At 32.0% G+C, this 26,519-nt stretch overlaps 2 protein-coding genes across 5 annotated transcripts in view; one reads left to right on the forward strand and one right to left on the reverse strand.

The window, feature by feature from the left end:
* The window catches only part of LOC113516600 (dual specificity calcium/calmodulin-dependent 3',5'-cyclic nucleotide phosphodiesterase 1A), a 295,443-nt gene that overhangs the window by 76,459 nt on the left and 192,465 nt on the right, over window positions 1-26,519 (reverse strand).
* LOC113516889 (maltase 2-like) overlaps window positions 9,055-26,519 on the forward strand; it is a 65,461-nt gene continuing 47,996 nt past the window's right edge. The window contains exons 1-2 of one of the 4 annotated variants that reach the window (XM_052902621.1): window positions 25,081-25,337; window positions 25,429-25,479. In XM_052902621.1, coding sequence (XP_052758581.1) covers window positions 25,458-25,479 — 22 coding nt within the window. In that variant the 5' untranslated portion in view covers window positions 25,081-25,337; window positions 25,429-25,457. Of the gene's footprint in view, window positions 9,278-25,080; window positions 25,338-25,428; window positions 25,480-26,519 lie in introns of those variants that run through there. The other 3 variants (XM_052902622.1, XM_026901380.3, XM_052902623.1) reach the window with 3 other exon arrangements.

A 26,519-nucleotide genomic window follows, 5' to 3' on the forward strand; every position in this document is an offset into this window, starting at 1 on the left:
GTAGTAAAAATAGTTTAATATCATCAAAAGTTTTAGATGATCCTAGGCCGTTGGGGGCTCGTTCTCTCTGGACACGTCCCTTAATGTAACCATTATGAGGTCCTTACAAGAGATAAAGTGGCCAATCGACCTTGCGCCTCCCGGACGGAATTTATAGCTAACATGTGCCTGGAGATTTGGGGTTGTTGATATAAGGCATTCAAGGCGACAAACGCTTACGTTTTCTTTTTTTCCTGTAACGACATTTATATAATTTTCTTTCATATTACGTATATGAGTAGTAAAATTAAACAATTACTGTACTTCTTTTACTTCTTTGAATTCATGAAAAATATAGGCAACGAGCATAAGTTTTTGATCATATTTTTAATATAATTTGTTTTTTAGTATCTCAGTAATATTTTATCTAATTCTAAATCAATTTTCATAATTATTTTTGCTATCGATAGGGTTGTTTTAATGTTATTTATATATAAAATTTTCTATGATTGAAATATTTTTTGTGAAGTAAAAATTTAAGTTATTTTAGAATTACTAATCGGATTGATAAAGGTTTTTTTGGTATTTTATTCCTGTATTCAAACTTAAATATTGCTTAGAAAATGCCTGTTAATCGTACTCGTATATATCCAGTGAATAGATTGATAATGCTGTCTAAAGCAATTATCTCTCTGATACAGGCTTCATTAAGCAACAAATAATAGATTACTGCGGTATGGCATTAAGTTAGTTGTTTGTGATGGTTTTGTTTGTTTAATTTGTTTACCCGACGATTACGTCATTAAACAATTTACTTGATTACCTAGTTATAGGTAAATTTGATTGAAATTAATTATCTATATAATAAGCATGGGTAATATGGATATTGATGGTAGAAAGAAGGTCATCACCCATTTTGATATCGCTCGTATCGGTCGGATATCTATTTTCGAATATATTACAAGTATGTTAACCAAAATGTTTTTTTAAAAGAGGGAGACTTTGTACAAAATTCGTTTGCTTGAGTTCATTCTCTCATTCGTGTTTCTATCGTGAAGCAGTTGTGTTTGCATGACCGTGTTTCGATTTGAAAATGAAATTACAGAGTACCGAAGCATATCAGCTTATTCCACAGGTATGGCAACGTATGAAATGTATAGCAAAGATTATTCTCTTGCCACTTAATAACTAGGGATGAATGAGGCAAAGATAAAAAGCAATTTTGTCCCTGGATAAAATTTCCTTGTTTACGAAAACCATAAGTTGAATTTAACGACACTAGTCATTAAAATTCGTCGAATAATTTAATTTATACTTACTAATTTTTTTGGCAATAGGTTAAAAACCTTTTTTTTTTTCTTTGAATTTTCCATATCGGCCATATATATATTATGATGGAGTCATGAGGTAACAAAAAAATACAACCGAATTGAGAACCTCCACTTTTTTTGAAGTCGGTTAAAAAGTAATTGCTTTTAGAAAAGGGTGAAACAAAGCGATACGATTAGCATAAGAGTTAATCTAATCCGCATATAAATGAGTCATATATGGTGCAGAATTGTGGTAAATAGCACTGAGATTTTTCTAGTTTATTTAAAGTTTATTCAAACTTTTAGCTTTTATGAATACGAGGGTTAATATTTGCGTTAACATTATGTTTTGATACAAATAACTAGAGACATAATTTTGCTTTAGTATTTTCCAAATATATTTTTAAGTGATTCTATAATCATAACAAGCCAGACTATAACAATCCATAAATGTCTTAATATTGAACACGGGTGTGTCTTTCTTGTTTTCTTTGTTCTCTGGGTAGCTTATTAAATATTAGGGATGAAAAGGAATGGTAACACGTTATTTTCTTGCTCTGCCATCACAAAGAAAATCCAGAAATATTTGCACCACTTTTTCTCTCACAGTTAGTTAGTTCTCCCACAGTTTAGAATTTAAATTTTGTTACAGAGCAGAGAACTTCACTTGTGGAAACTCAATATATGGCATAATATCTGTGCCGAGAACTTCTTAGAACTTGTTCAATATATAATAGAGTACACAATGGCGCAAAGTAAGTTGCTTGGACTAAAGTATGATTGGATTATACAAATGTAATTTAAAATAAGGGAACTTAGAGGTGGGCTTCAAACACGTATGCCAAGCGTGACAGCTATTAGAAAACCCCTTAATAGAAGGTCTCTGCTCAGCAGTGGGCAGATACCAGCTGATATGGTGATGATGATGATGATGATGAAAATGTAATTTAGATCACTTCTAAAATCAAAATAAAATTTATTTTAATAGACTAAATCACTGTGAGAGATTGTTTTGCAATGTTCAAAATATACGCATTAGCAGACATTAAATAATATATTATGGTAGTAACAAGTGGCGGGGTTGCTTCAGAAATTTAATTTAAAGCTGTCAGATTATAGAATAGGGGTCGAGTTAAAAATTAATACCGAACTCTATTTAACTCGATTACCCGTAACGATGGTCGCGAGTCCGTTTCGGAAGATGAACCCTTGATACTATTTGTTTAGTCATCCGTGTAAACGCAAGGACGAAGCCACAAAATTGAAAGATAAAATGGGAAATTGTAAAAGATATAAAGTAATATAATATTGTAGATTGACTAAATTATATATTATATTAATATTATAAATGAAACTTTGTACAAAAAACGTTTTACTGGGTACCTCTGTCCCATTCGCGTTTTTGCCGTGAAGCAGTTGTGTTTACATGACTGTGTTTTTATTTGAAGGGTGAGATAGAGCATATCAGCATAGCTGTCCAGAATGGCAACGCACGAAGGGTATCATGGGAGACAAAGTCTACTCTGTTATGTCCATAGTATTGTTTATGTCTATAGGCGACGATTATGTCTTTCCATCTGGTGGACTGTCAGTTTATTTGCCATTGTAAGTTACATAAAAAATGTTAAAGTTTGTAAAGAAGTTTGTTTTTTAATCACGCTTAAATGGTTGATCGAATATGAATGTAATTTGGTACACTGGTAGGTAGGTAGGTAAGTACCCTATATGTTATGTTAGAATTTATATTCTAACTTAACACATACGGTACTTTTAATGTTAATGCATGCGGGTAAAAATTAAACTTTGAACTTTGGAAAAAGTCTTCTTAATTAATATATATTTATTTAAATATTACGCTGTGTGGTCCTGGCATAAAATGGACCACCCCTTCCTTTCCACAGGATATCGTAAGAGACGACTAAAGAAACTTAATTGTTGAGATACCGGCAGCAGTGTCCCTCTTAGAATATTACCAAATTCTAATTGCTAATCTGTCTACCAAGCGTGGTAACTACCGGAAAAACTTCCCTTATGGGGTAAGGCCTATCATCAGTAATAGATAATTAACGGATGATATAATATAATAATAAAATATCCAAATATATTATAATAGCTATATTATAATATTTCGTGGTTTCATCCGTATGAATCAATATTTAAAGTATTATGTGCTAAATTATAACCTACCCGTGTACCAAATTTCATTAAAATCTCTTTAGTAGCGTGAAAAAGTAACAAACATTCATTCTTCTATCGTAATAATACTATAATATTAATAGAATACATTTTAGTTTGTTATATAATCAGAATTATTACTATATGTCAAACTATACACGGAACAACAATAACGTGAGCGAAACATAATTTAAATAAAATGTGTGTTCAATTTTAAGGCGGTGGAGGTGTTAAACTAACATACAAAATTATTTTCACATTGAAAATACAACAAAACATGAAAATATTATAACTTTTAATATTATAATAAGCGTTTCTCGAATTTTATAATATATTTTATAAATGTTTAAGTAATATTTTTTATTCCATCCGAAAAATATTCGTTTTAAACACTGTTAACCTTTTAAGGTTTACAAATACATACGGACTGAAGAGATCAACGGATAATAAATTGAAATTTATTCCTGAAAAGTTCAAACAAGGTGAAACATCGAATCAAATCGACTATGAAAATTAATTGATTAAATGGTTTGACTTTACACAATTTTATGAAGAATCTATTGAGTTAAATAATTGATTAATGAAGAATTGGGCTGTGAACATTGGGTGATTTAAAAATAGAATAAAAAATTGGTTTATTGACATTGGGTATGTAAAATGATGCGGTGTATGGCATTGAATAGTCCATGCATAAAATAGGCCAGCCCTTTCTTTTCCGTAGGTGTCTTAAGAGAAGACTAAGGGAACCTAATGATCGAGGAATGGGCAGTGGTGTCCCTCCTAAAACATCAACAAAAGTCGAACTGCGGTTGCCAAGCATGAGCTACTGGCAAAACCTTCCTTATGGGAAAGGTCTATGTTCAATAGTGGACAGTTAGGTGCTGACATGATGAATCATAAAAAATATTACTGAATTGAGAACCTGTCTCTTTTTCAAGTTATTTGAAAATAGAAAAACATATATAAAATATTTTTCTGGCATAAGCGAAAAAAATGGTATGTAGCAAAGAATAATTTAACGACAGTAGACCAGTCGCATAAGCTACGCGGATTTATTTACAAAGTTGACATATGACTATTTGCGATATTTCTAAAAATAATAACAAACACATTATATTATAATAGAAAATCGTATAAGAATTTTTGCGATGGGATATTCTCTGAGTGTGACAATTTATTAAGTACTTCGGGATTCCTAAACATAACAAAAATTTTATAACATAAAATACAATTTTAGTAATAAATCCACGAATGTATCCATATTCAAGGTCAGTAGGTTTACCGTAGCCTATGGACGCTTGTAACACCAGGGATGTCACACTCGCGTTATCGACTCTCAGGAAATTTTAATACGCCTTTTTAAAGAACTCCAAGCTGTAGTCTCTAGAAAATACCTCGACAAGAAGATTATTGCACAACTTGAATGTTTGCGGGAGGGAGCTCCTCTGAGTGCGCGCTGTGCGTGACCATTCTGGTTCTAAGGTGTGAGGATGGACTCCCTGCTGATGGCGAGCGATACAAAATCTATCTATTGTAATTGTTTCTTATTAAAAATAATATTATTAATATGAAAGATTTTTTATTTGTACTGGATAAAATCAAGAGGTACTTATGCGATTTTAAAAATTCTTTATCTATAAAAATGTAATTATAAAATACAGCCTAAGTTATTGTGGTATGGTACTTTATTTTTAAAATTATCGTGTAACACCGAAATAGGTTGCTTTTTATCTGCTGATTGTTATCCACGTGAATTCATATTAAATAATGTACATGTAAATACAATATGTGTTAATTTGGAATGCAGCCCGATTGTTATTTAGTAGATTTTATATTTATAATATTAGTACAGTTTTGATTTTGTTATGATTATGTAAAAGTTTTATTAATATCTGCAATAGGATAAGATCCGTATATCCTTATGTTCCCATTTTCTATTCCACGTTCGCCGCGCCTCCCCACGTCTCGTTTGGCAAACACTCTCAATCTGTCATTTCTCCATCTACATTATAAATGAGAAATGCTTTCAACAGGTGGCACATATTTTTATCTTGCACTTTGTGTAATATTTTTTTAAGGATTTAGTTCCTTTTGAAAATAAAATAGACGTAAAAAAATAAATTTCGATGAAAAAGACTTTTCAGACTTTTCAATTAACAATACTATTGTTAATAATCTTTATACAGAGTTATAATCTGCATATGGTATAATTGTATACTTGTCAAAATACACAAATACACAATAAAACTTGTTAAAATTCTACCGATTAATTGTCATATGGTAAAAGATATTTAAATATTGTTACAAACGTACTTATTTATAAACGCATTTTTCTCTTACAGCGCCATTATCGATAAACAAACTATGGACCAATAGATAAACCTAAATAATAAGAGAATTTTAGTTCTTAAATCGCTCAGCAGAGGCAGCACCAACACATTTCCGCTAATCGCTTTAACTTAATACAAAATATGTAATAATGAAGATTGACAGCAAAATATCGAGTAATTTTCGATATATTCAAAAGTTCTATTACAAACCGTATTCTAAATAATACATATTTAACGTAATCAGAGAACTAAACGATTAGTATTGAGCGTCTTACAGTTGTCTACTATGTGTGTTGTAGAGGAAGCGGACACTTGAACGTAGTGTGCGCAGGGCAAACATCTAGTAAACTTTACTAACGAGACCGCTGTCGAATCAAATAACGTCACTAATGACAGGAACACACAGGGACCCGTTCCTCTTATTAGGGACGTTATTTGGGACTGTAGACAGGTACTATTCTTTATTTTCTTTTAAGCGACGTGGAAAAGTATATAAACTGAGAACTCATTAAAAGTGATAATTATCGCTGCTTGAGACAAAGGATCCCGAATGGTCATGAAACTAATAGATATTTCTCAACTAAATTACCCGTAAGTTAAATTTGTAGTTATTATATTAAAATATATTGGTAGTACAAACTAGTTCAATAATTTCGGTGCGATTGAAGGATCATTTTTATACAATATCACATTTACATTAATTATATAGTAGGTCTTTATTAAAACGTAGTGACTTATAGTGAAATACTGTAGTCAACAAATAATTAACACAAGAGTAAAATTCTTTTTTAAAGATATAAAAAAATGCAAATATACAAATTTCCATTTTTTGAAGTTTGTTAAAAATCTAGTCTTAAAAAAATTAACATACTTGCTAAGCTCCGCAATTTTGGCTTTATGTTGGTACATCAATCCACTGTGAGTAATTGAATCCTCGACTCTCTATACGTGTCTCTTTTAAGTCAATACAATTACTATGCGGCTAACGTAGTCACGTGTGTGTTACCTACGTGCCTACGGCGACTACTGGATACATAGATAGTTGCTGAAAACACTCATATGTTTTTTTTCAACGGATGATAATGGAATTGTAACCCCGCCGGTGCCAACGGTATACGCTAGCGTTGTAGCAGAGAGGGAAAATAGATGAGAATGTAAGGGCAGGTCAGTTAGGTCATCGGAATAAATACACCTGGAATTCAGCACGATGGTTTCCAGGGGGACTACGTGGAGGTCGACTTGATAGGAACTGGTAATCCGCATTACTAACAATCCCTTTCCCCCCTAACACTCGTATGTTGGAATAATAACTATTGGAGTTTAACAATAAAAAATAGAAATTTAATACTGCTGTTTTTTATGTAATATTTATAATAACAGTGAATCAGCTGACAGTCCTATATACATCACAGAATAAATGGATACTCATGGTTTCCTTCATATGTTACCATTCCTGAGGATTATACTTTTATCCTTCCCTTCAAACCGAAGGATTGCCATGTAAACGCAGCTGCTTCTCGGTAGAAACAGATGCGTTCAGCTGTCAAGTTAATATGGGGGGCTTAAAATTTTCCATTGTGTTTCTACCCATATTTCTTTGGAAAAATATTCATCTTCACTGGTAAAATAATCTCTTTGCAGGATACCAATGTTTTCGGTACCATTCTGTATAAGCCATTCCATTACATGCCACATTAAGGGTAGCTGTATCTAATTGGTCACACCTCGCTAGATCAAATATCACGGACAGCAAGGAGTGTCACCGGTTATTAATGATACGTAATCAATTCACTTGTTAGTGCAATTTCATTATCATTACGTTGGTCCTTCAAGCACTTAGTGCAGTCTCTATATTATAGGTACATACCATATGTATCTAATTTGTTGATTGTTATTAATGGTGATGAAACATTAACGTTATTATTAGTATTTGGGTTAAAGTAATTTTATTTGCTGTCAGTAATAAGACCAGAGGGAGATTTTGTACAAAAGTCGTTTGCTTGGACACCTCTGTCTTATTCGTGTTTCTACCGTGAAGCAGTTGTGTTTGCATAGCTATGTTAGGAGTTTAAAGAGTGGTTATTGCAGTGAATTTACGCATTACAGAGGAATAATACCTAAGTCCTCAGGAATAGCGATGCATGGGGGTATCATGGGCAAAACAGTATACTTTGTTATGTCCATGGTACTGCTTATATCTATAGGCGACGATTACCACTTTCCATCAGGTGCGCCGTTAGCTTCTTTGCCATTCTAAGTTGCATAAAAAAAACAATGTTTTTTCTTTTAATGAGTAATAAGTTTAAGGTAGGACAAAATAACTTTTTGGTAGGGCGGAAATCGTTATTAAGTGACTTCCAAAAAGCGAATCTATCTAATTTTCTTGAAGCCTTTCATTTTAAAGTAGGGCATTGGGCTTTTTAAGGTAGAGCATTGCCCCTCAGTGTCCTCCTCCCCCTAGGTACGGCCATGTGACCCAGCCTGTATGTTAGCGGGGCAACCGTAAAGAATGGTAGATGAGGACAAAAACAGGTCAGCTGACCCCAACAAATTCATCAAAATAAAGCACAATTTTCAGGGGAACCGCGCGGAAGGCGACTTGATAATAAATCTCGTTATTGCTCAGAAAATGGACCAAACTTGAAAATCTCTTAACAGTTCAGTAGAGGTTTCTTCAACGTTATTACGTACCTATTAACATTATACTGGCTCTCCTCATAAGGGAAAGAAATAGCCTATCATTATCACAATGATGAGGCGTATTAGTATAGTTTTATTGCAAGTTTTTCTCGAACTTTTGCTCGAGTGTAATTGTTTCAATTCTGCAGTCGCTTACTATCAATCACGTGGACAAAGACAAAATAAAAGTATCCGGACTTAATAAACTTTGAATACTTTATGGCTGACATATATATTTCACCTTTTATCATATAGCCTATATATTTAATAACATTTATTCTATATAAACCATCAAACTGTGTAGGCTTCATCTTGTGACAAATATATGGGCATGCTTAGTATATAAATATCAGAAAAAACAATCTTTATGTCGTCGGGTAAAAACTATTCCAATTTTTGAAGTAAAAACTCCGCACTCATCTGTCCCATTTATATTACATCCATTTCAAAATATTTTGGTGTATGTTAATAATAGTTACAAATATGTTTCCAATTTATTGAGATATTGTGAGTGAATTAGTTTTGTCACGTAAAGAGTTACAATGTAAACACAGTCGTTTTCCATTACGGCGACGAGTGGGCCGCGCCCTGTGGATCAGATGGCAAGTCGATAAGTCGAGGAGTGTCCGCGGTTATTAGTGAGCAATTTGTGTTTGTTACTTGTCAACGCTTGTACCTACATGCTTAACGTTTTTTTTTATTAATCATCTTAAAAAATAAAAAGGTTCTTTATTCGATTTTTTTTTTATATATCTATTTTTACGTATGCCATGTATACGTGAGTTGTGAACTGTAGATCAGATGGTAAGTCGACAAGTAGAAGATGGGTTTTGATTATTAGTGACCAATTTGTCCTTATTATTTGTCAAGGCTTATATACCAAGATATTATTTATAGTTGTTTTTTCTGTTAATTAATTAAAAAGAAAGTAGATTTCGTACATTAAATACAGTAGATCAATCGATATTACGAAGAGATTCTGTGATTATTCGGGAGTAATTATTGTTTGTTATCTATCAACGATTATGTACCTACATTTTTTACGTCCTACTATATCATTATATAATCTGTACTTTATAGTTTATATTTCTTTAATATTTTCTTAAAAGAAAAAATAAGATTTTGTCAGTTATATTTTTCCCCCCAAAATTCAAAATTTTCATGTATTCGATCTCCACTAATTTAACATTTTTTTTTTATCTTACTAGAACTAGCTTCCCACGTGTGATAAAGTACCTCTACTTGTATATTTAGATACATCTTTTGCTTCATCTACTTTCTTAACTCGTCCCGTTGGTTCTCTCTTCAAAGTCTCTTGACATTCAATTGCACATTATATATTTGTTTCTGTGTACCTTCCATGTTTCGATCTAATTCCTGTAATCAATTTAAATCAAGATTTACTCTAAATATTAGTCAACTGAGATAGTCTTCAAGATATCTACGTTTCGTGTTTAAATCCAATTCAACTACTACTCGACACAAATTGAACCTGTTGACCCACTTGCCGTCTTTAATTGCTTCACCTAAACTCATTACCCACACTTAAACGTATCGGTAGGCAAAGCAAGTGGGAGTATGGAAAATTCAATTACGCTGAAAGAAACCTTAACAATACAAGCATAAAATGGCTTTGAGTATGGTAATTAAAATATATATACTAGTATATTAAAGTGACAGTTGAATAACTGTTGAGTTTTTTGGGGGTTCTTTTTAGCAGGTAACAACAGAATCCAGCAGCAATAAAATTTTAATGACGACGATTTAAAAGAGTTTGTAAACGAGATTATTGAAATAATTAAAATAAAATTGATTTGAATTTATATATAGAGTCAATAAAACATTGCTTAATTTAGGTTGAAATTATATTTCGCTAGCTGTGTATTGTGGCTTCGCTTGCATGGCCATTACTGATCTCTCGTCGTCGTTCGCTATGGGAACTTCAGAAAATATCTTCGTTAAGGAACCGACATCATTGAAAATTTTCAAACGTTTTAAAAATATATAATATTGACTACATTAGTCTGAAATTTAAATTATAATAAAAAATTAAAGTTAATGTTATAAATTATACAAAACTATTTTATTTCATTATTTTACATTCAATTAGTACTCGAAGTGTATTTTGAAATAGTTTATATAAAAAAAATATTAAAACTTAAAACTTGAAGAAAACCTTTTTAAGTAGTTATTTTTTATAAAAAAGCCTAATAGCGGTTGCTAACCCTTCTGCCAAGCATGGTAATTACTAGTAAAACCCTCCTTAAAGGAGAGTTTTATATCCAGCAGTGGACAGTTAACGGCTGATATGATGATAATTAAAACTTTAGATTGTGAATTGGTGGAGATAAACTAGAATGCAACTTAAATTGACAAACAAGCTGACGGCCCATCTGAAAGTGGTAAACGTCGCCTATAAACGTTCTGCACGAGTGAAGCCGCAGTGGGCAGCTAGTGGCCTAATAAAAAGTAATCTAAGAACCAACAAGCCTTGTACACCTCGTGGTACATTAATGTAAACACATTATATCCCTGGCTATAATGTAGAGACAATATAGGACGTCGTCACGTAGGGTTGCGGAGCTCGTGCTACGTGAGCCGGGTCCAAATAATATTCTCCTATGGCTATTGGGTTATACAAACCGTTGAAATGTGATTTCAACCCTGACGTAAGCTCCATTTGACGAAAATCTGACGTTTTGACGTTGACCGGATAACTGCGTCGTGTTTTAGAGAGAATATTTCTACGGGCCGGAAATTGTGTGTTTATTTGAAACAGAATTCGCTTGTACTTGTATCTTGTAGATATAAGATATAACTCACGAGTTCATTTAATATTTATTTATAAGACTCTTATAATATATAATTTTTGTATTTGCTATGTAATTCAAAAAGTAATTTTGAATTGAGAGGTCACTGAAGGAGCAAAACCTTGCTAGAGCAAAAAAGTTACTTGCTGTTTTGAAATAAAAGTAGAATTAGAAATATTCGAATTTATAAGTACAATACTTGTTTAATTTTTACTAATAAAACTATTTTTTTTTGTCTCCACCAATTCACAATTTCTATCAGATATTCAAAAGTTGACTAGTTGTAATCCCATTTATGGGATTACAACTAGTCCACCATTATACTCGTTCTTAAGAACTTTGTATCCTATAATTTATGACTTTACTATACAGTGAAGTGTTACAAATAAACAAAACTACAATTAAATTTAAAATTTTACCAGTTTTGAATTTAATAACATTATGATCATATCAATCTTTAACTATTTACTGCTGAACGTAAGCCTTAAGGAGTTTTTCCAGTTGTTGCAATGCGTGACAGGCGGATTGGCAATCACACTTAGGTTTTAGAGATGTTTTAAGAGGGACGCTGTTGCTCATTCCTCGCCCTGCATAAGTCGCCACTTTTACGACACCCACGGAAAATACTAGATTTAAACGAAATTAGATTAATTATATTTTAACCTATCACATGAAGTTGCAGGCACTAGTGTTATATAAATGATTTTTTTTATATTAAACCATTTAAGTAATCTTAAATAATTAAATAATTTATTCTATGTATATCGACTAAATAATCATAGATAAAATAATTTATACTAAATTGATCATGGAACCCAGGAATTTAAAAAGTTTAAAAAATATTTCCTTGCTCTAACCCATATTCCTCGGGGAAAGCTATTGAGTTAAACGGATACTGTCCCTGAATTTCAACTTGACCCTTGTTAAACCTTGTGCCCGATTGGAAACCTTAAGAATTATACGTAGCTGTATGTATATATTCAACTTTTTATGATATTAGATTTTTTTTATTTAACTGATAATGACAAACGTTAATAGCATCATGAATATTATATAACTAAAGATTGTGTCAGTAAGTGTATACAGTATGTATTCAAATTCCTGCTAAGTCAAAGAGAACACTTTGTTTAAAACATTTGCAATAAATTCGCAAATTTGTTGAACAAAATTCCAACCTCAAAGTAACAGGTGGAAGTATTCAGAAACTTTTTTATATTCTCACAAGTTCTTACTGTAAAACCTATGAAAAAAAGGCCCCAGCGTCTATAACCCTCCGTTGGCGCGTAGAAGTTTATATTGTATTACAACATTCAAGATTACTTCTAAGTTTGTATTTTATATGAGATTGAGGAGTTACCTACAAAATGTATTACAAATAATATTAAAAGTACGTATAAATGTATTCATTTTTAATTAACAACAGTACAGGTATGCATTAAAATACTTAATACAGTAAAAAAAATTCGCAAAAAAAGAGATTGATTGTCTATTCTAATTTTAAAATGAATAATTAGAAAAAAAAGAAAACTTTATGTAGTACTAATAAATAATGGTAAGAATATTATGCTTTCTTACTATTCTTATATTGTATATATTTCGGTTTAACTTCTCAGCTAGCCTTTCTCATTTTCCTGAACTCTGACCGTTTGATCTCGTCGACCGAATTCCTCTTGGGATAGAAACGACTTTATCTTGGTAATGTTTGTCCAAGGAGAAGCGAACGTCCGTAGTATATGAAATGCGTTAGTATATAAAATGACAATCTACTTGAATATAGAAATATGTGGGTAACAAAAATAAATATGTACAGTAAGACTGCACGCGTGAATATTTGTGTGTGTGTGAGTGTGTGTGTACAAGTGTGCGTGTAGGTGCACATGCATATGCGTACGTACGAGTAGTGTGTGTATGTGTTTTGATAAAATTATTATTAGGAAAATGAAATGACTGTGTTCTAAACAATGTGTTAATTAATGTTGGTTGGTATCTATTTGCATGCCAACAAAATTATTGCTGAATTTCTGTTTCCGATTCGGAGCGAATTAATGAGTAGTTGGTTTGGTGTATCATCATATCTAATGTAATGGCCATTATGTGATATACAATGAAATAACTTATAAACGCAGCAATATCATCAACAATATTTTGAATATTTATTTCAATGGTTTGAGTATGCATTTTGAAGAATTGAGAATTATTTTTCTCAGTTATATATATATATATATATATATATATATATATATATATATATATATATATATATATATATATATATATATATATATATATATATATATATATATATATATATAGGCTTTCCCTAGAGACAACAGTATGGGGATCTTCAAAAAGGGCGTCTTAAGGTCTTAAGGTTCGGCATCGCGCGCGATATCCCTAGTATTACAGGCGTCCATAGGCTACCACTTATACCTTTAAATAGGGTAGCCCTGTTTACCATAAGACGGACCGTATGCTTGTTTGCTATCGTAGTAATATAAAAAAAAACATACTCAAAGAACAGCACCGCCTTTCTGCACCAGTATACCCGACTATCACGGAAGGGGGTGTAATGTCTGCCCTTAGATGTCGCAGACTTCAGATGGTATAAATTTATGTTGTACATAAAGTAATACAATTACTTCGTTCCATCTTGACGGTAGCGTGGCAATTAAGCATATCGCGCACCTAAGCGTAAATGGGGTTGGGTCCCGGTTTAGTCCAATTAAGGTACATTTCTTGTAAGGTAAAAGTTACACCAAAATTTATTTCAGTAAATCTTTGTACGTGTTGATATTTATTGCTCGGTTTATGAATTTGGAATTAACCTAATTTAAAATAATGTAATTATAAATGTTGCCTGGTAGATATGCCTTTTAGTATTGTACTTGCTTGCAATTTATATTATTTTCTGTAATTAATAACATTAAGATATTATACAGAGTTGACAAGAGTAATTCTATGTCTCTAGTTTAAATTAAGAATCGCTATTTTTCAGGAGACCAAAAGGACTATATATTTTTTTTTATTTTAATGTTTTCATTAGACGGTAAATTATTCTCGTACTATTTATTGCCTTTTTTATATGGTACTGTTGATTTTTGTATATATAGTATGGTTTTAAAAATAATTTCATTGTACCCAATTAAACAGCTCAACAAATTGCAGTTAACATTTGAAAATAGTCACAATTTGACTATCGACTACTTTCCTGTATTAGTAAAGATAAAATATTATTAATAAAGGTAAATTATAATTGTCCTAAAAAATAAAAAGGGTACAAGTCGTCTTATATTCTTTCACACAGAAATATTTATTTAAAACAGCTGTATTATTCAATATTTATTCTCATGAGGTTAGTTCAATAGAATTTGTCTAATATTAATTCTGTGATGATTGAATTTACCATTTTTAATTGTGGAGCAATAATGCTTGTTGCAAACTTACTATAGGTTGCGAAGCAAACTTGTAGATACATAATTCCGCGATCTAAATTCAAATATTTTTTAATTGTAAGAATATCTTGAAGCATCTTGATGTGCATCGTTATGTGCGTTCATGATTATGTATAATTTTTACGAAGCAAAATGTACCTACTTATACAATCATAATACTTTCTAAAGGAAGAGACATACTCGTAGTTAATCCTCAGTAGAAATACAGACATCCGTAATTTAGTGCCCTAAACATATAGCAGCGTCCCTCTTAAACATCACCAAAAGCTAAAGTGTGGTTATCAACCCATCTACCAAGTGTATCAACTAATGCCAAAACTTCCCTTATGGGGAAGCTATGTTTAACAGTGGACAGATAATTGCTATCATAACAAGCCTAGATTAACAACTACGAATAAATAGAAACTGGCATAGTATACCAATAATATCTAGGACTTCTGCATCTCTATTTTATTATTATTATATTATTAAATGTGTAAATTTTGCTATTTACCAGAGGGCAATTTATAGTGAAGTATTCCATATTTATAATATACATTTTCTCAGTGAAACGCAATAACATTTATTTCTCGATAGACTGATTCTGTTTGCAAACTGTTCACCCTTCAATGTTTGTCAAATTGTACAATGTCTTCAAAGTAAAGGACAAATAGAAATTATTAGATAAACGTGATTTATCAGAGATCTCATCGTCTCTTATTACCAGGGGAGATGATGGTAAATCATCATCAGATGCTTAATTAAAACAAATTAAAAATGAATAGAATTTTATGTAACATTTAACTTTATGACTAAAGATAAAAGATTTAAAAATAATTTTTTTGCCTCTTAATATAATATTCATAGAGAAAATGTTTACAAATGTGAGTTAATCCTTTATTCGTTTGGTGTTTAATGATTCATCGAATCATCTTTTTTTTTTATACAACTTAGAATGGCAAACAAGCTGACGGCCCATCTGATGGAAAGTGGTAACCGTCGTCTATAGACATGAGCAGTACCATGGACATAACAGAGTATACTGTTTCGCCCATGATACCCCCTATGTGTTGCCGTTCCTGAGGACTCAGGTGTTATTCCTCTGTACCTAGTAAATTCACGCCATATCCCACCCTTCAAACCGAAAAACAGCCATGCAAACACAACTGCTTCACGGTTGAAACACGAATGGGACAGAGGTACCCAAGCAATCGACTTTTGTACAAAGTCTGGAATGCATAAGGACATAAGTTACAGTTACTAAGTAACTGTAATTTATACTGTAAGTACTGCAACTCGGACGAAGACTCGGTAATAGCTAGTCAAAAAAATAATAAAAATGTCGAGAAAGCTATTATCTATAATAAAACATAATATTTTCTATATTATGTTTGCACACGTGTAATACATTTTTATCTAATTTTTATAACCCATCTCTTCTTTGTTATATGGAAGTTGAAATTTGTTATTTCCTCGTGGTAATATTGTTTTCATGTTATTGTGAAAAAGAAAGTGTTTATAAAACTCGATTTTTATTCACATCATGATTAGAATAATAATCAGATGTTTTTGTTGTTAAGTATTTCGGCTACGAAACACGATGGAAAGCTTTCAATTAAAAATTGTTTTTTCCTCGTTAATAAAAGTTGTTGTATTTATTGGAATTATATTAAATCTATAATATTTATTAACATCATTGTGACATCGTTCTTTTATTTTTGACTGACAATTATTATTTATTTAAATGTATTTGAAAATTGTAATGTGATGACGATTAATGATATAAAATGGACTTGGTGTATAATGTGAACTATCTGTGTAACCACATATTTTTGTATGCCGTACAGGCTAAACATGTCGAACGTTATTATATTGTCAACATCTGCATGTATTTACAAATAAATAAATCTTGAATCTTGAAATTATATTTAATCTATTTATATTATATCTATATATGATTCATCATTATTATCACATAAACCGTTATTTGTCTATTACTAAATATAGGCCTCCTCCATAGACTATCATAAGAAATGAACCAGTTTACAATTGGTGGAGATTTTCCAACAGTTGCCACGCTTGGCAGGCGGGTTCGTAAACGCAGTCGAGCTTTATTAGAAACTCGTCTTTTTCTTTTAGTTGTATCTGTATTTGTTTTATAAAATCTACTTATGTTATAGAAATAACTTTAATACAGAAAGGAAGAGATTGGCAATAAATTGGGTCAAAACGACCTCTACGCGGTTTCTGTGAACTATTGTAGTTATTATTTATTCGTCTAACTGATTAATTCGTTCCGATGGATTATTTTACTACATCGTCATATCTTTCAGTGACTTATTTATTACTAATCTACATAATTGTAGACTATCTGCATACGAAGATTTTTTTTTTATACAACTTAGAATGGTGAACAAGCTGACGGCCCACCTGATGGAAAGTGGTAACCGTCGCCTATAGACATGAGCAGTACCATGGACATAACAGAGTATACTGTTTCGCCCATGATACCCCCTATATATTGCCATTCCTGTTATTCCTCTGTACTCAGTAAATTTAGGCCTTACGTAAATTTACCCTTCAAACCGAAACACAGCCATGCAAACACAATTGCTTCACGGTTGAAACACGAATGGGACATAGGTACCCAAGCAATCTAATTTTGTACAAAGTCTCCCTCTGGTAAAGATGTTAAAAAAGCAAGGTACGGCATGATATCAAAGATGTGTTGGCGAAGAAAATTTCACTTCAGAGAGCGCTACGTTTACATGTGTAAATAAGTCTATAAAACTACTATCGTGTAAGTAGGTATTAGTGCTTTAATAGGAGGAAGGATTAATGAATAAATTTTTCATTTTCACTAATTGAAATTGGTGAACGTTTATGCGATTTTTACATTCATCAAACACCACAGGAATCTTCTAGAGGTTACAAAACGAGTCACGTTTTTCATTTATGAGCTCAGTCGCATAATGGAGTAAATAGGTGAATATAAAAGTAACCGGCACACGAAGATCTGGGATACGTAGACATGACTGGAAAGTAAACTATCGATAGACTAAATTATGATAATCTCATTTGATTCATGAGCTTCGCACATCTTATCAATACTATATGGTAACTTATTTTGATGTTTATTAAAAAAAAATGGAAAATAGTCTTTTATAATTTTTTTTATGTAGTTTAGAATGGTAAACAAGTTGACAGTTAGCTTGATGGAAAGTGATAACAGTTGCCTATAGACATGAACAATATCATGGACATAACAGAGTATACTGTATCGCCCATGATACTTTTTTATCCCATTCGATTGTTACCATTAGGTAATGTTTTTTTTTTAAATCCAATTGGAATTGAAAACGATAATAAACTGATGGAACATGTTACAATAAGCTATTATCTTTATTCATATATATAAATAGCATTATGAATATCACAGAATAAACGATGATATCGAAAATAGCCGTATAGTTCCAGCATAAAATGGGCCACCCCTTTCTTTCTCGTGAGTGTCGTAAGAGGCGACTAAGGGACGGCGAGGGATGGGCAGCAGCGTCTCTTAAAAACATTTCCAAAGCCTGACTGCGGTTGCCAACTCACCTGCCAAGCGTGGCAATTAGTAGCAAAACCCCTTTTAATGGGGGAGGCCTATGTCCAGCAGTTGATAGTTATTGGCTGATATGATGATGATCATCAGAGATTTATGTGATGCTATTTTTCTAAATTAAAGTCGAAACATTTTGTTTAAGATGTTCCTATGCAACGTAGACAATGATATCGGTAAGGAGATCTTAAATTTTGAATTAAAATACAGCAACGTCCGCATTGCTGCTTTTTTTGCAGACGTACGCAAAGGAGTGAAAATGTCTTTCCATTTCGGATCCTTTTGCAAAGAATGTAATATTTGATAGTATAGTAAATTGATGGTAAACACTAGTTTCTGTAAGTAATATCATTAGTATTTTTTGGAATATATCACCGTAACAGATGGACCATAAGGCTTCTTTTTATACCTTTTACTACAGAATTCTCAGAATCAGAATTGTTCAATCGTCGAAATACCTTCGCTTTATGGAAAGATCGTAGTCAAATTTCTACTGTAAAGTGACTAGGGTTGCATATGTGAGAAGAATCTTAAGTTAATAATTATGCACGAGATATTCCTTTGCCTCTGTATTTTAGACTACCACTAGAACATGACGAAAGTAAACGCACACAGAGTAAAGTACCTATGTATGTAGATAGTTGATACCAATCACATTTATACTAAGTGGTATACGTTGATTACTATTCCTTTGATATATATAGTAATTAATAGTAATGCATATTGATTCTTGTATTTAGTATTATTAATCTGGGAATACGGATAGAGACTGTCTATAGAAGCATAATACTCGTGTGCAGTTAAGTCCTGAATAGATTGGTTTCGGTATTAGTGTTCTGAATAGGTTCGATGGATAGGTATTGAAGAGTTACTACTATATAATATCCTTGTAATGTTTGTATTTAGCCTAGTGGTAGTGCTATTTGTCTAACGTCATACTGAATAGGTTTACTTTTAGATTGGTATTTTTGTTGTCGAATCAATATAACTAGGACTACTTGGTTTTGCCACAATTGAAATCAGTAATTTTCTTGTAGAGCAAAATTTATTTAGGTTTATTTTCTATGTCAGGTCGACTTCTATAGGGTCCTCCTGTTAATCAATGAATTTCCATGGAAACTATAGAAAAGTCAAATCAAAATCATGACATCCTCCTAAAGAAATCCAGTTATATTAGTGTAACAATTTTTTTTTTAAATACGGTTGAAAAAACGCTAACAATTTTGAGCTTACGAGAAAAAATATTAGTCTGCCTGCTTGAAAAACTAATGAGTTTCATCTTGTATTATGTACAGAGATAAATATACTGTAACTTTAATAATACATTTTGTATTACATACATGTTGAAATTACACACCGAAAATAAGCGCTTTCACTTGAGAAAACATACAGTTGGTAAACAGTTAAGTATGAGACGTCATTTTCGAGCACGTAGTAAGCATAAATTTGTTCTCACCTTGTGATTTCACAAGTATTCCTTCATTATTCAGGGTTGAGGTGGAGGTGAGACAGAAAGGGGTTAATATTTTAGAATAATACCTATTGGGTTACTAGCTTTTGATAAAATATACTGCAAATTACTTTATACTTTCGCTTGATATTAATTCCTATCTGTACTAGTAACAAAGAGTTTTCTTTATACCACAAAGATGGCAAATAATCTATTTAGCAATAAGGCTGCGCACTGTTGCCTCTTTATCTTGTTTTTATGTAAGTATAAATTTAATTTTTGTCTATATTTTTAATCTTTATCATTCTCTGAAGGGTTAAAGAGTTTTTTTCATTCATTCATCTCCCAAGAGCATTGCTCATTCTGAAGAAAATTTAATATGCTTTTGCCTTTTGAAAGATCCCATACGCAGTGTCTAGAAAAAATTTAGCAGGAGAGCAAATCTGTTCTGAAATCAAAGATATGAGGAAGTCCTAAGTGACATGATATTGCTGAGTTTATTGTTGAACTTATATCCTTTATGAATATGAATTAATTCTTCACATTTAGGATTTTAGTCTAAAATTAACAAGACACCTTCAGCATTTTTGAAAACACTTACCAGAGGGAGACTTTGTACAAAAGTCGATTGCTTGGATAGCTCTGTCGCATTCGTGTTTCAACCGTGAAGCAGTTATGTTTGCATGGCTGTGTTTCGGTTTGGAGGGTAGGATATGGCGTGAATTTACTGGGTACAGAGGAATAACACCTGAGTCCTCAGGAATCGCAACGCATGGGGGGTCCATGGTACTGATCATGTCTATAGGCGACGGTTACCACTCTCCATCAGGTGGGCCGTCAGCTTGTTTGCCATTCTAAGTTGTATAAAAAAAAAAACTTCCGTCACAAAAGTCATTAGAAACTTGTATTAAAAAAATCACTCTTGATCTAAAAAATGAAATGACTTTTTTAGTATTTTTTGTATGATAGAATATTCTATTAAAGTCTTTGAGCAAGAGAAACCTGCTGGAGCGTATTCGGGGCGAGTTTAAACAATGAGTAAGTTTAAATATACCTTTTATAAAAACTAGAATACACAGGACGTGCCTCGGCTGTACTTTTAGTTTCATATTATTAACTTTTGCGTTACCCGCTGAAGCGAGAGAAATTCCTTAAATAAGTTATAGAACAGTAGAAGTATTTCCATATTAATTAAAATTTTTGTTAGACAATATTTATAATTACGTTTAAAACAAGTTTGTTTACTAATAAATAAAGAATTAACAATTAATGATTAACTTTTAGAGAAATGTTAAACTATGAAGAATTAGTTCATTATATTCAATTTGAAATTCTACGTTAATTTAAAAAAGGCATAAATTGATAGGACAATTGTTTTGTGGCCTACTACATCTAAAGAGTTTTAGTAGCATGTAGAACGATTGATAATTTATAGTAAGTAGTTATTTATTGAAATAATTATAAGCGATCTTGTACTGGCAAAGACAATGTTTTTGTGAGTTGAAATGAGAATGTAGTCAAGTTAGTTGGCCCATCGGCCAACGTGTTTATTCTTGATTTCTTCAAGAATAAATACGTTGTTTTCGAAGAGGGATCACGCGGGTATTGCGGGGACCTGAGGTGTATTGCTAGTAATGGGACCCTTCATCATATCAGCCATTATCTGTCCACTGCTTTTTTTTTTTACAACACAGGGGGCAAACGAGCATGCGGCTCACCTGATGGTAAGTGACTACCGCCACCCATGCTGAACATAGGCCTCCTCTATAGGTTGGGGGGTTATGCCAGTAGTTGCCACGCTTGGCAAGTGGGTTGGCAACCGCAGTTTTTTTTGCGTGATGTTTTGAGAGGAACACTGCTGTTTATCCCTTGACCTTAGTTGCCTTTTACGACGCCCAAGGAAGAGTTGGCCCATTCTATGGCGGGACCACATGGCGAATATGACACTTAGTTTCCATTTCTTATTAATAATTCCTTTCATCCTGGCGAAGGCAGTGTAAGATGATCACCATTGGATAAAGCGATAATCTCAAATGTATTTATACGGTTATTACTTTATGGTAGTTATGAAGGTGGTGGACAATTTATGGCTAACATTACTGAATACCTTTCTTACAAATTGGTAAATTATTGACAATAGACTTACTTTACTCTTAATTGTTCTTTTCAAGAAGGATTAGTAAAACATTATAATATAATTAATTTTAAATTTTCGCGTCGTTTTATTTATACCATTGAGGTGACAAAATAACATACGGCTCGCCTGATGGTAAGCAGAAACATATTGAATAATTCCTCTGAGCACAGTCTCTTGTACAAGCGGTAAAATAAGCAGAGTGAGGCAAAATCCCTCCTAATACTTAAGGTTCGATACCGCTTGTAAGTCTGAGATCATCAACAATTCTTCTAGATTGCCGTTGTACTCTTGAAGGGTTCAAGTTGTTGACACATATTTTAAATACACTATCGAGATTTCGATTGCACCATGTCAAAACATTAACAATAAAAATGAGGTATATAGGTACTATTTATCTGCAATCCCGTCGCATTAAGTCACGGTAGTGTATTTAAAATATTATAATAAAAATTCAAAACGGTAATAAAATATAATAAATGCAATACTTAGATACATTGCAATATAAATAAAGATATCGATAATTAAAGTAATTTTATCCATAGGGAACTAGGGTCGATCTCGTTGCAAAACCAATGAAAAACATAAATTGGAAACGAAGTTTATATGAAGCAATTTAAACTTCGATAGATCTATGTTCATGTTTTTACGGGGAATTGTACAATAATTTTATGATAACATTACAATTTTGTATCGTATATTTTTTTTATACATTTGACATAATTTGGTAAGATTGTCTGTAAGAGATTGCCCTAGCGATAAGACCGCATTTTGTATCTTTATGTGTTTATTTCAATCTGTATTTATGTTAATGTATTTCACTTGAATTGTTTAATTGTCATTGTATATTTTTGTTTATTGCGCAATAAAGAGTTAAATATATAAAAAAAATGAAATATTTTAAAACCAAACTGACATTAATGAAAATTAAATTGTTATTTGTTATAAATAACAAATTAATTTGAATTAAATGATAAAACGAGACGACCACATTGTTTTGTTTTTTTTTCATGCATGCGGTAACAAAAACGTATTTATGATGGATCATATCACACTTGTTTTGGGAACCAGGAGTTCTTTCGTAGACAAGTAATAAACGATGAGATAGAACGAGATAGTAACGTTCTGCGTTTTGTTGTATCTCATTCGTGCAATAACTGAGTATTAAATGTGTTAACAAGATGTTTAAAAACTTTCACAATTTACATCACGAAACTGTTTTGAAACATTATGCATTTTAGAAAAAAAACGCTGTTGGATTAAAAGGATACTATAACTTTTGATGTAGTACACAGATTATTATTTGCTAAAGTTAATTATGTAAATTTTGTGTCGTAGTACAAACAAAATTCTGGCTAAAGTGGATCATAATGTTTTGACGTCGGGCAATTTTGTTTAAGTAGCGACAATTTGGGAAACTTTAGGGATTTATATATTAAGCTAAATTTTTGGTTATAAATAGTCCCATGTTTACTAAGCGAGTTGTCATCTTAATTGTTCTTTTGTTAAATTATTATTCTATATGTGCAAACATACTAGTTTTTACCTTCGACTTTGCCTACGTGGATAACATATTGATTGACCGGGATCCATGTCTTTTTTCATTTCAACTGCATGTACATAGAATTTATATATACAGTTTATACTGATAGCACAGGTGAGACTATCATTCCCACCCATTAAAAAATAAAGTAGTAAGGGGTAATAAACAAACAAACAACTTTATAATATTATAAAGGATAAGGTTAGATCTCGTGCATAATAGTTGGCCAGAACCTACATAATACATAAGGTATATCCGTGAAGAGATTGGACCTAAAGCGTATTGGCCCCACTGATTTAGGTCGTAAGTGGGTCATGAGGGGCACTTGAGGAGATTCCTAGCAACATTTCGTGTACAAACAGGATCAATACAGGTATTCGTGTTTGCTGGTTCCGTAGTTCGTTGCGTGTCGGTAACAACTACGTTTTGTCTTATAAATTACGAGGGACCCCCCAGTTTCATGACCCCTTATTTTAATTTGAAACATGTGGTGGGTTGCGTTCGTTTTTATAGAAAAATCAACGACCTGGTTTTATTTTCTGGATGGCGAACGAAAGAAATGCTTGAAGTAATAAAAGTATGTAAATTAAAGATAAAAAAAATATCCTTACTATATATTTATTTTCACGCCAAGTCTCTTACAGGGTAAATAGAGAAAACTGAGTGAAAAAACCTTTATTATTACATACATATTTTGCCTTTTGCGCTTTTATAACTAGTCTTATGTATGCACGACGGTTCTAGAGGCTCTTGACTCCTTCAAAAAGAACACGGTGCCATAATAGGTAACTTAGGTTTCCCTTGGTATCTACCATACATCCATCCAGATTCGCATTGTATATCTGTTTTGTCAACGGTTCTAAATAAAATACAGGTTCGCTGATAATATAGCTTAGTAAAAGAATTTTTAAAATCGTCAAAGTATGTACTTTTGAGTTAATCCATTACAAATAAAAATAAAATATTTCTTCTTTATAATATTAATTTAAATGCGAAAGTATGTTTGTTTGTTTTCTCATGGCATCTTAAATCCTCAAGCAATCCTCGTAAACTTTAGTATATACGTATTATTTGAGACAGAGAAGGACATTTTTATCTCGCTCATCAATACATCTCGACTGCGCAGAAAAAGTCGGTAGTAAAAACTAGTATATACATAATTATATAAACTTGTATATTTTTAGGATTATCAACCATAATATAAGTATGTAAGGTTCCATTTGACGCTGCCTTTCTCACAAGAAAATGGACCTGACAACATTGACTTATGCATAAGGAGAGTCGTTAGATTCTAGCTCGGGCACCACGCCAAATGTAATATAAATATGTGAATGCTAGAAAATGTTGTAGAATCAATATTTGATATTGAATTTATAGAATATTCTAGATAGTTTAGGAATTCCGTGAAACAATTTTATTTTATGTAAGCAAATAGAATTTTGATATCTATTGATACAACCTTGGTTTGATACAACCCTAAATAACGGTAATATATCGAATCGAGAAACAGTTACGATTTTGAATCGATTATTACGTTATGATCTGAAAATAATGCCCGTTCACGAGTATGACTTCACGGACTAATTACTAGTCAATATTATGTACATTTCGGGGAGCAAAGCTATTAATTAGATTTCATTTGTATTCTTAATCAGTCGCAAGCAATAAAATGTGCAGTTTACAAGATTAATTAACAGTAACTCTTTTATTGACTAATGCTCGTAAAGTCGAGGCATTCGTTTTATCAACTTTATTTAATTAAACATGATTGAATCGAAGCATTTGGCGTTCCATTGTTTCTGCCTACCCTAATGGGAGACAGGCGTGACAGATATGTATGTATGTATGTATGTTAATTAAACATGCTCTGTAGAGTAATTATGTATTATACGGTAAATGTTTAATATATTTTTATTAAAACGATTCTCAGTAAAGAAATATCTGTTAATGTTTTAATAATAAATATTAATAATTAATTTCCAGGTTGTATTTTTTGTGCCAAATACATAAACATGATGCCAGTTGCGGATATAAGTATGTATTTATTATTTCAGATATTAACTATCCATTACTGAACATAAGTCTTCCGAGTTTTGCCAGTAGTTGCCACGCTTGGCAAAAGGCGGGTTGGTAACCGCAGTTAGGCTTTTACAAATATTTTAAGAGGAACGTTGCTGCCCATCCCTCCACCCATAAGTTCTCTTAGTCGCCTCTTACGACACCCACGGGAAAGGAAGGGGTGGCACATTCTATGCCGGGACCGACATGGCGATAAGTATGTATGTAATCCTACTAATATGAATAATGATTAAATTTCTTTGTTAGATGTTGAATCATAAATGGTGTAAACTAAATCACGTTTAAACAGCTAATTGCAATATGGTTTTCTGATGAACTTTATATCCTTTAATCAAAATATAAAATACCTTTAATCTAGTTAATGCGTTGAAAGCCACAGATAGGCACGTTCAATATACCTATCTACGTGTAATTTATTGAAAATTTTTATTTTTTAATTTGACAGGTTTTTTTTACATAATGAAATATTTTTTTCTAATTTAAACTTTATCCTAGTCTATATAGAGACTGATGTATACTGTACACTGATCTAGTAGATCTTTTCATTTGCAACTTACATTAATTCTTTTTTTTTTTCTTTATTGTACACACCAGTTATAAGAATAAGACAGAAGTAATCAAAGATACAAAGGCGAGCTTAACTCTGATAGAGTTTTCTTCCAGCAAACCCAAATTGGAAAGAAGTATCAATGTCAGCGGATACAGCAGTGTACAATATTGTGACAATTTTTAAGCAGACAAAATTAAATTAATTACATTATATTTAATCGTACAAATACACATATACATATACATAAAAACATACTTACACACACATACACATATATATACAATATACGTACATATATAGATAAATAAATATATGTTCATAGAGATAGAAGATGCTCTTTAAGTCTACTCTTAAAAATATTTAGGGATTGACTCTCACGGATAGATATGGGAAGAGAATTCCACAATCTAGCAGCATGGACGGTAAAAGATCCACTATTAATAAT

Source organism: Galleria mellonella, unplaced genomic scaffold, assembly GCF_026898425.1.
Source record: "Galleria mellonella isolate WM207_F2 unplaced genomic scaffold, CSIRO_AGI_GalMel_v1 utg93, whole genome shotgun sequence".
Classification (NCBI taxonomy): Eukaryota; Metazoa; Arthropoda; class Insecta; order Lepidoptera; family Pyralidae; genus Galleria; species Galleria mellonella.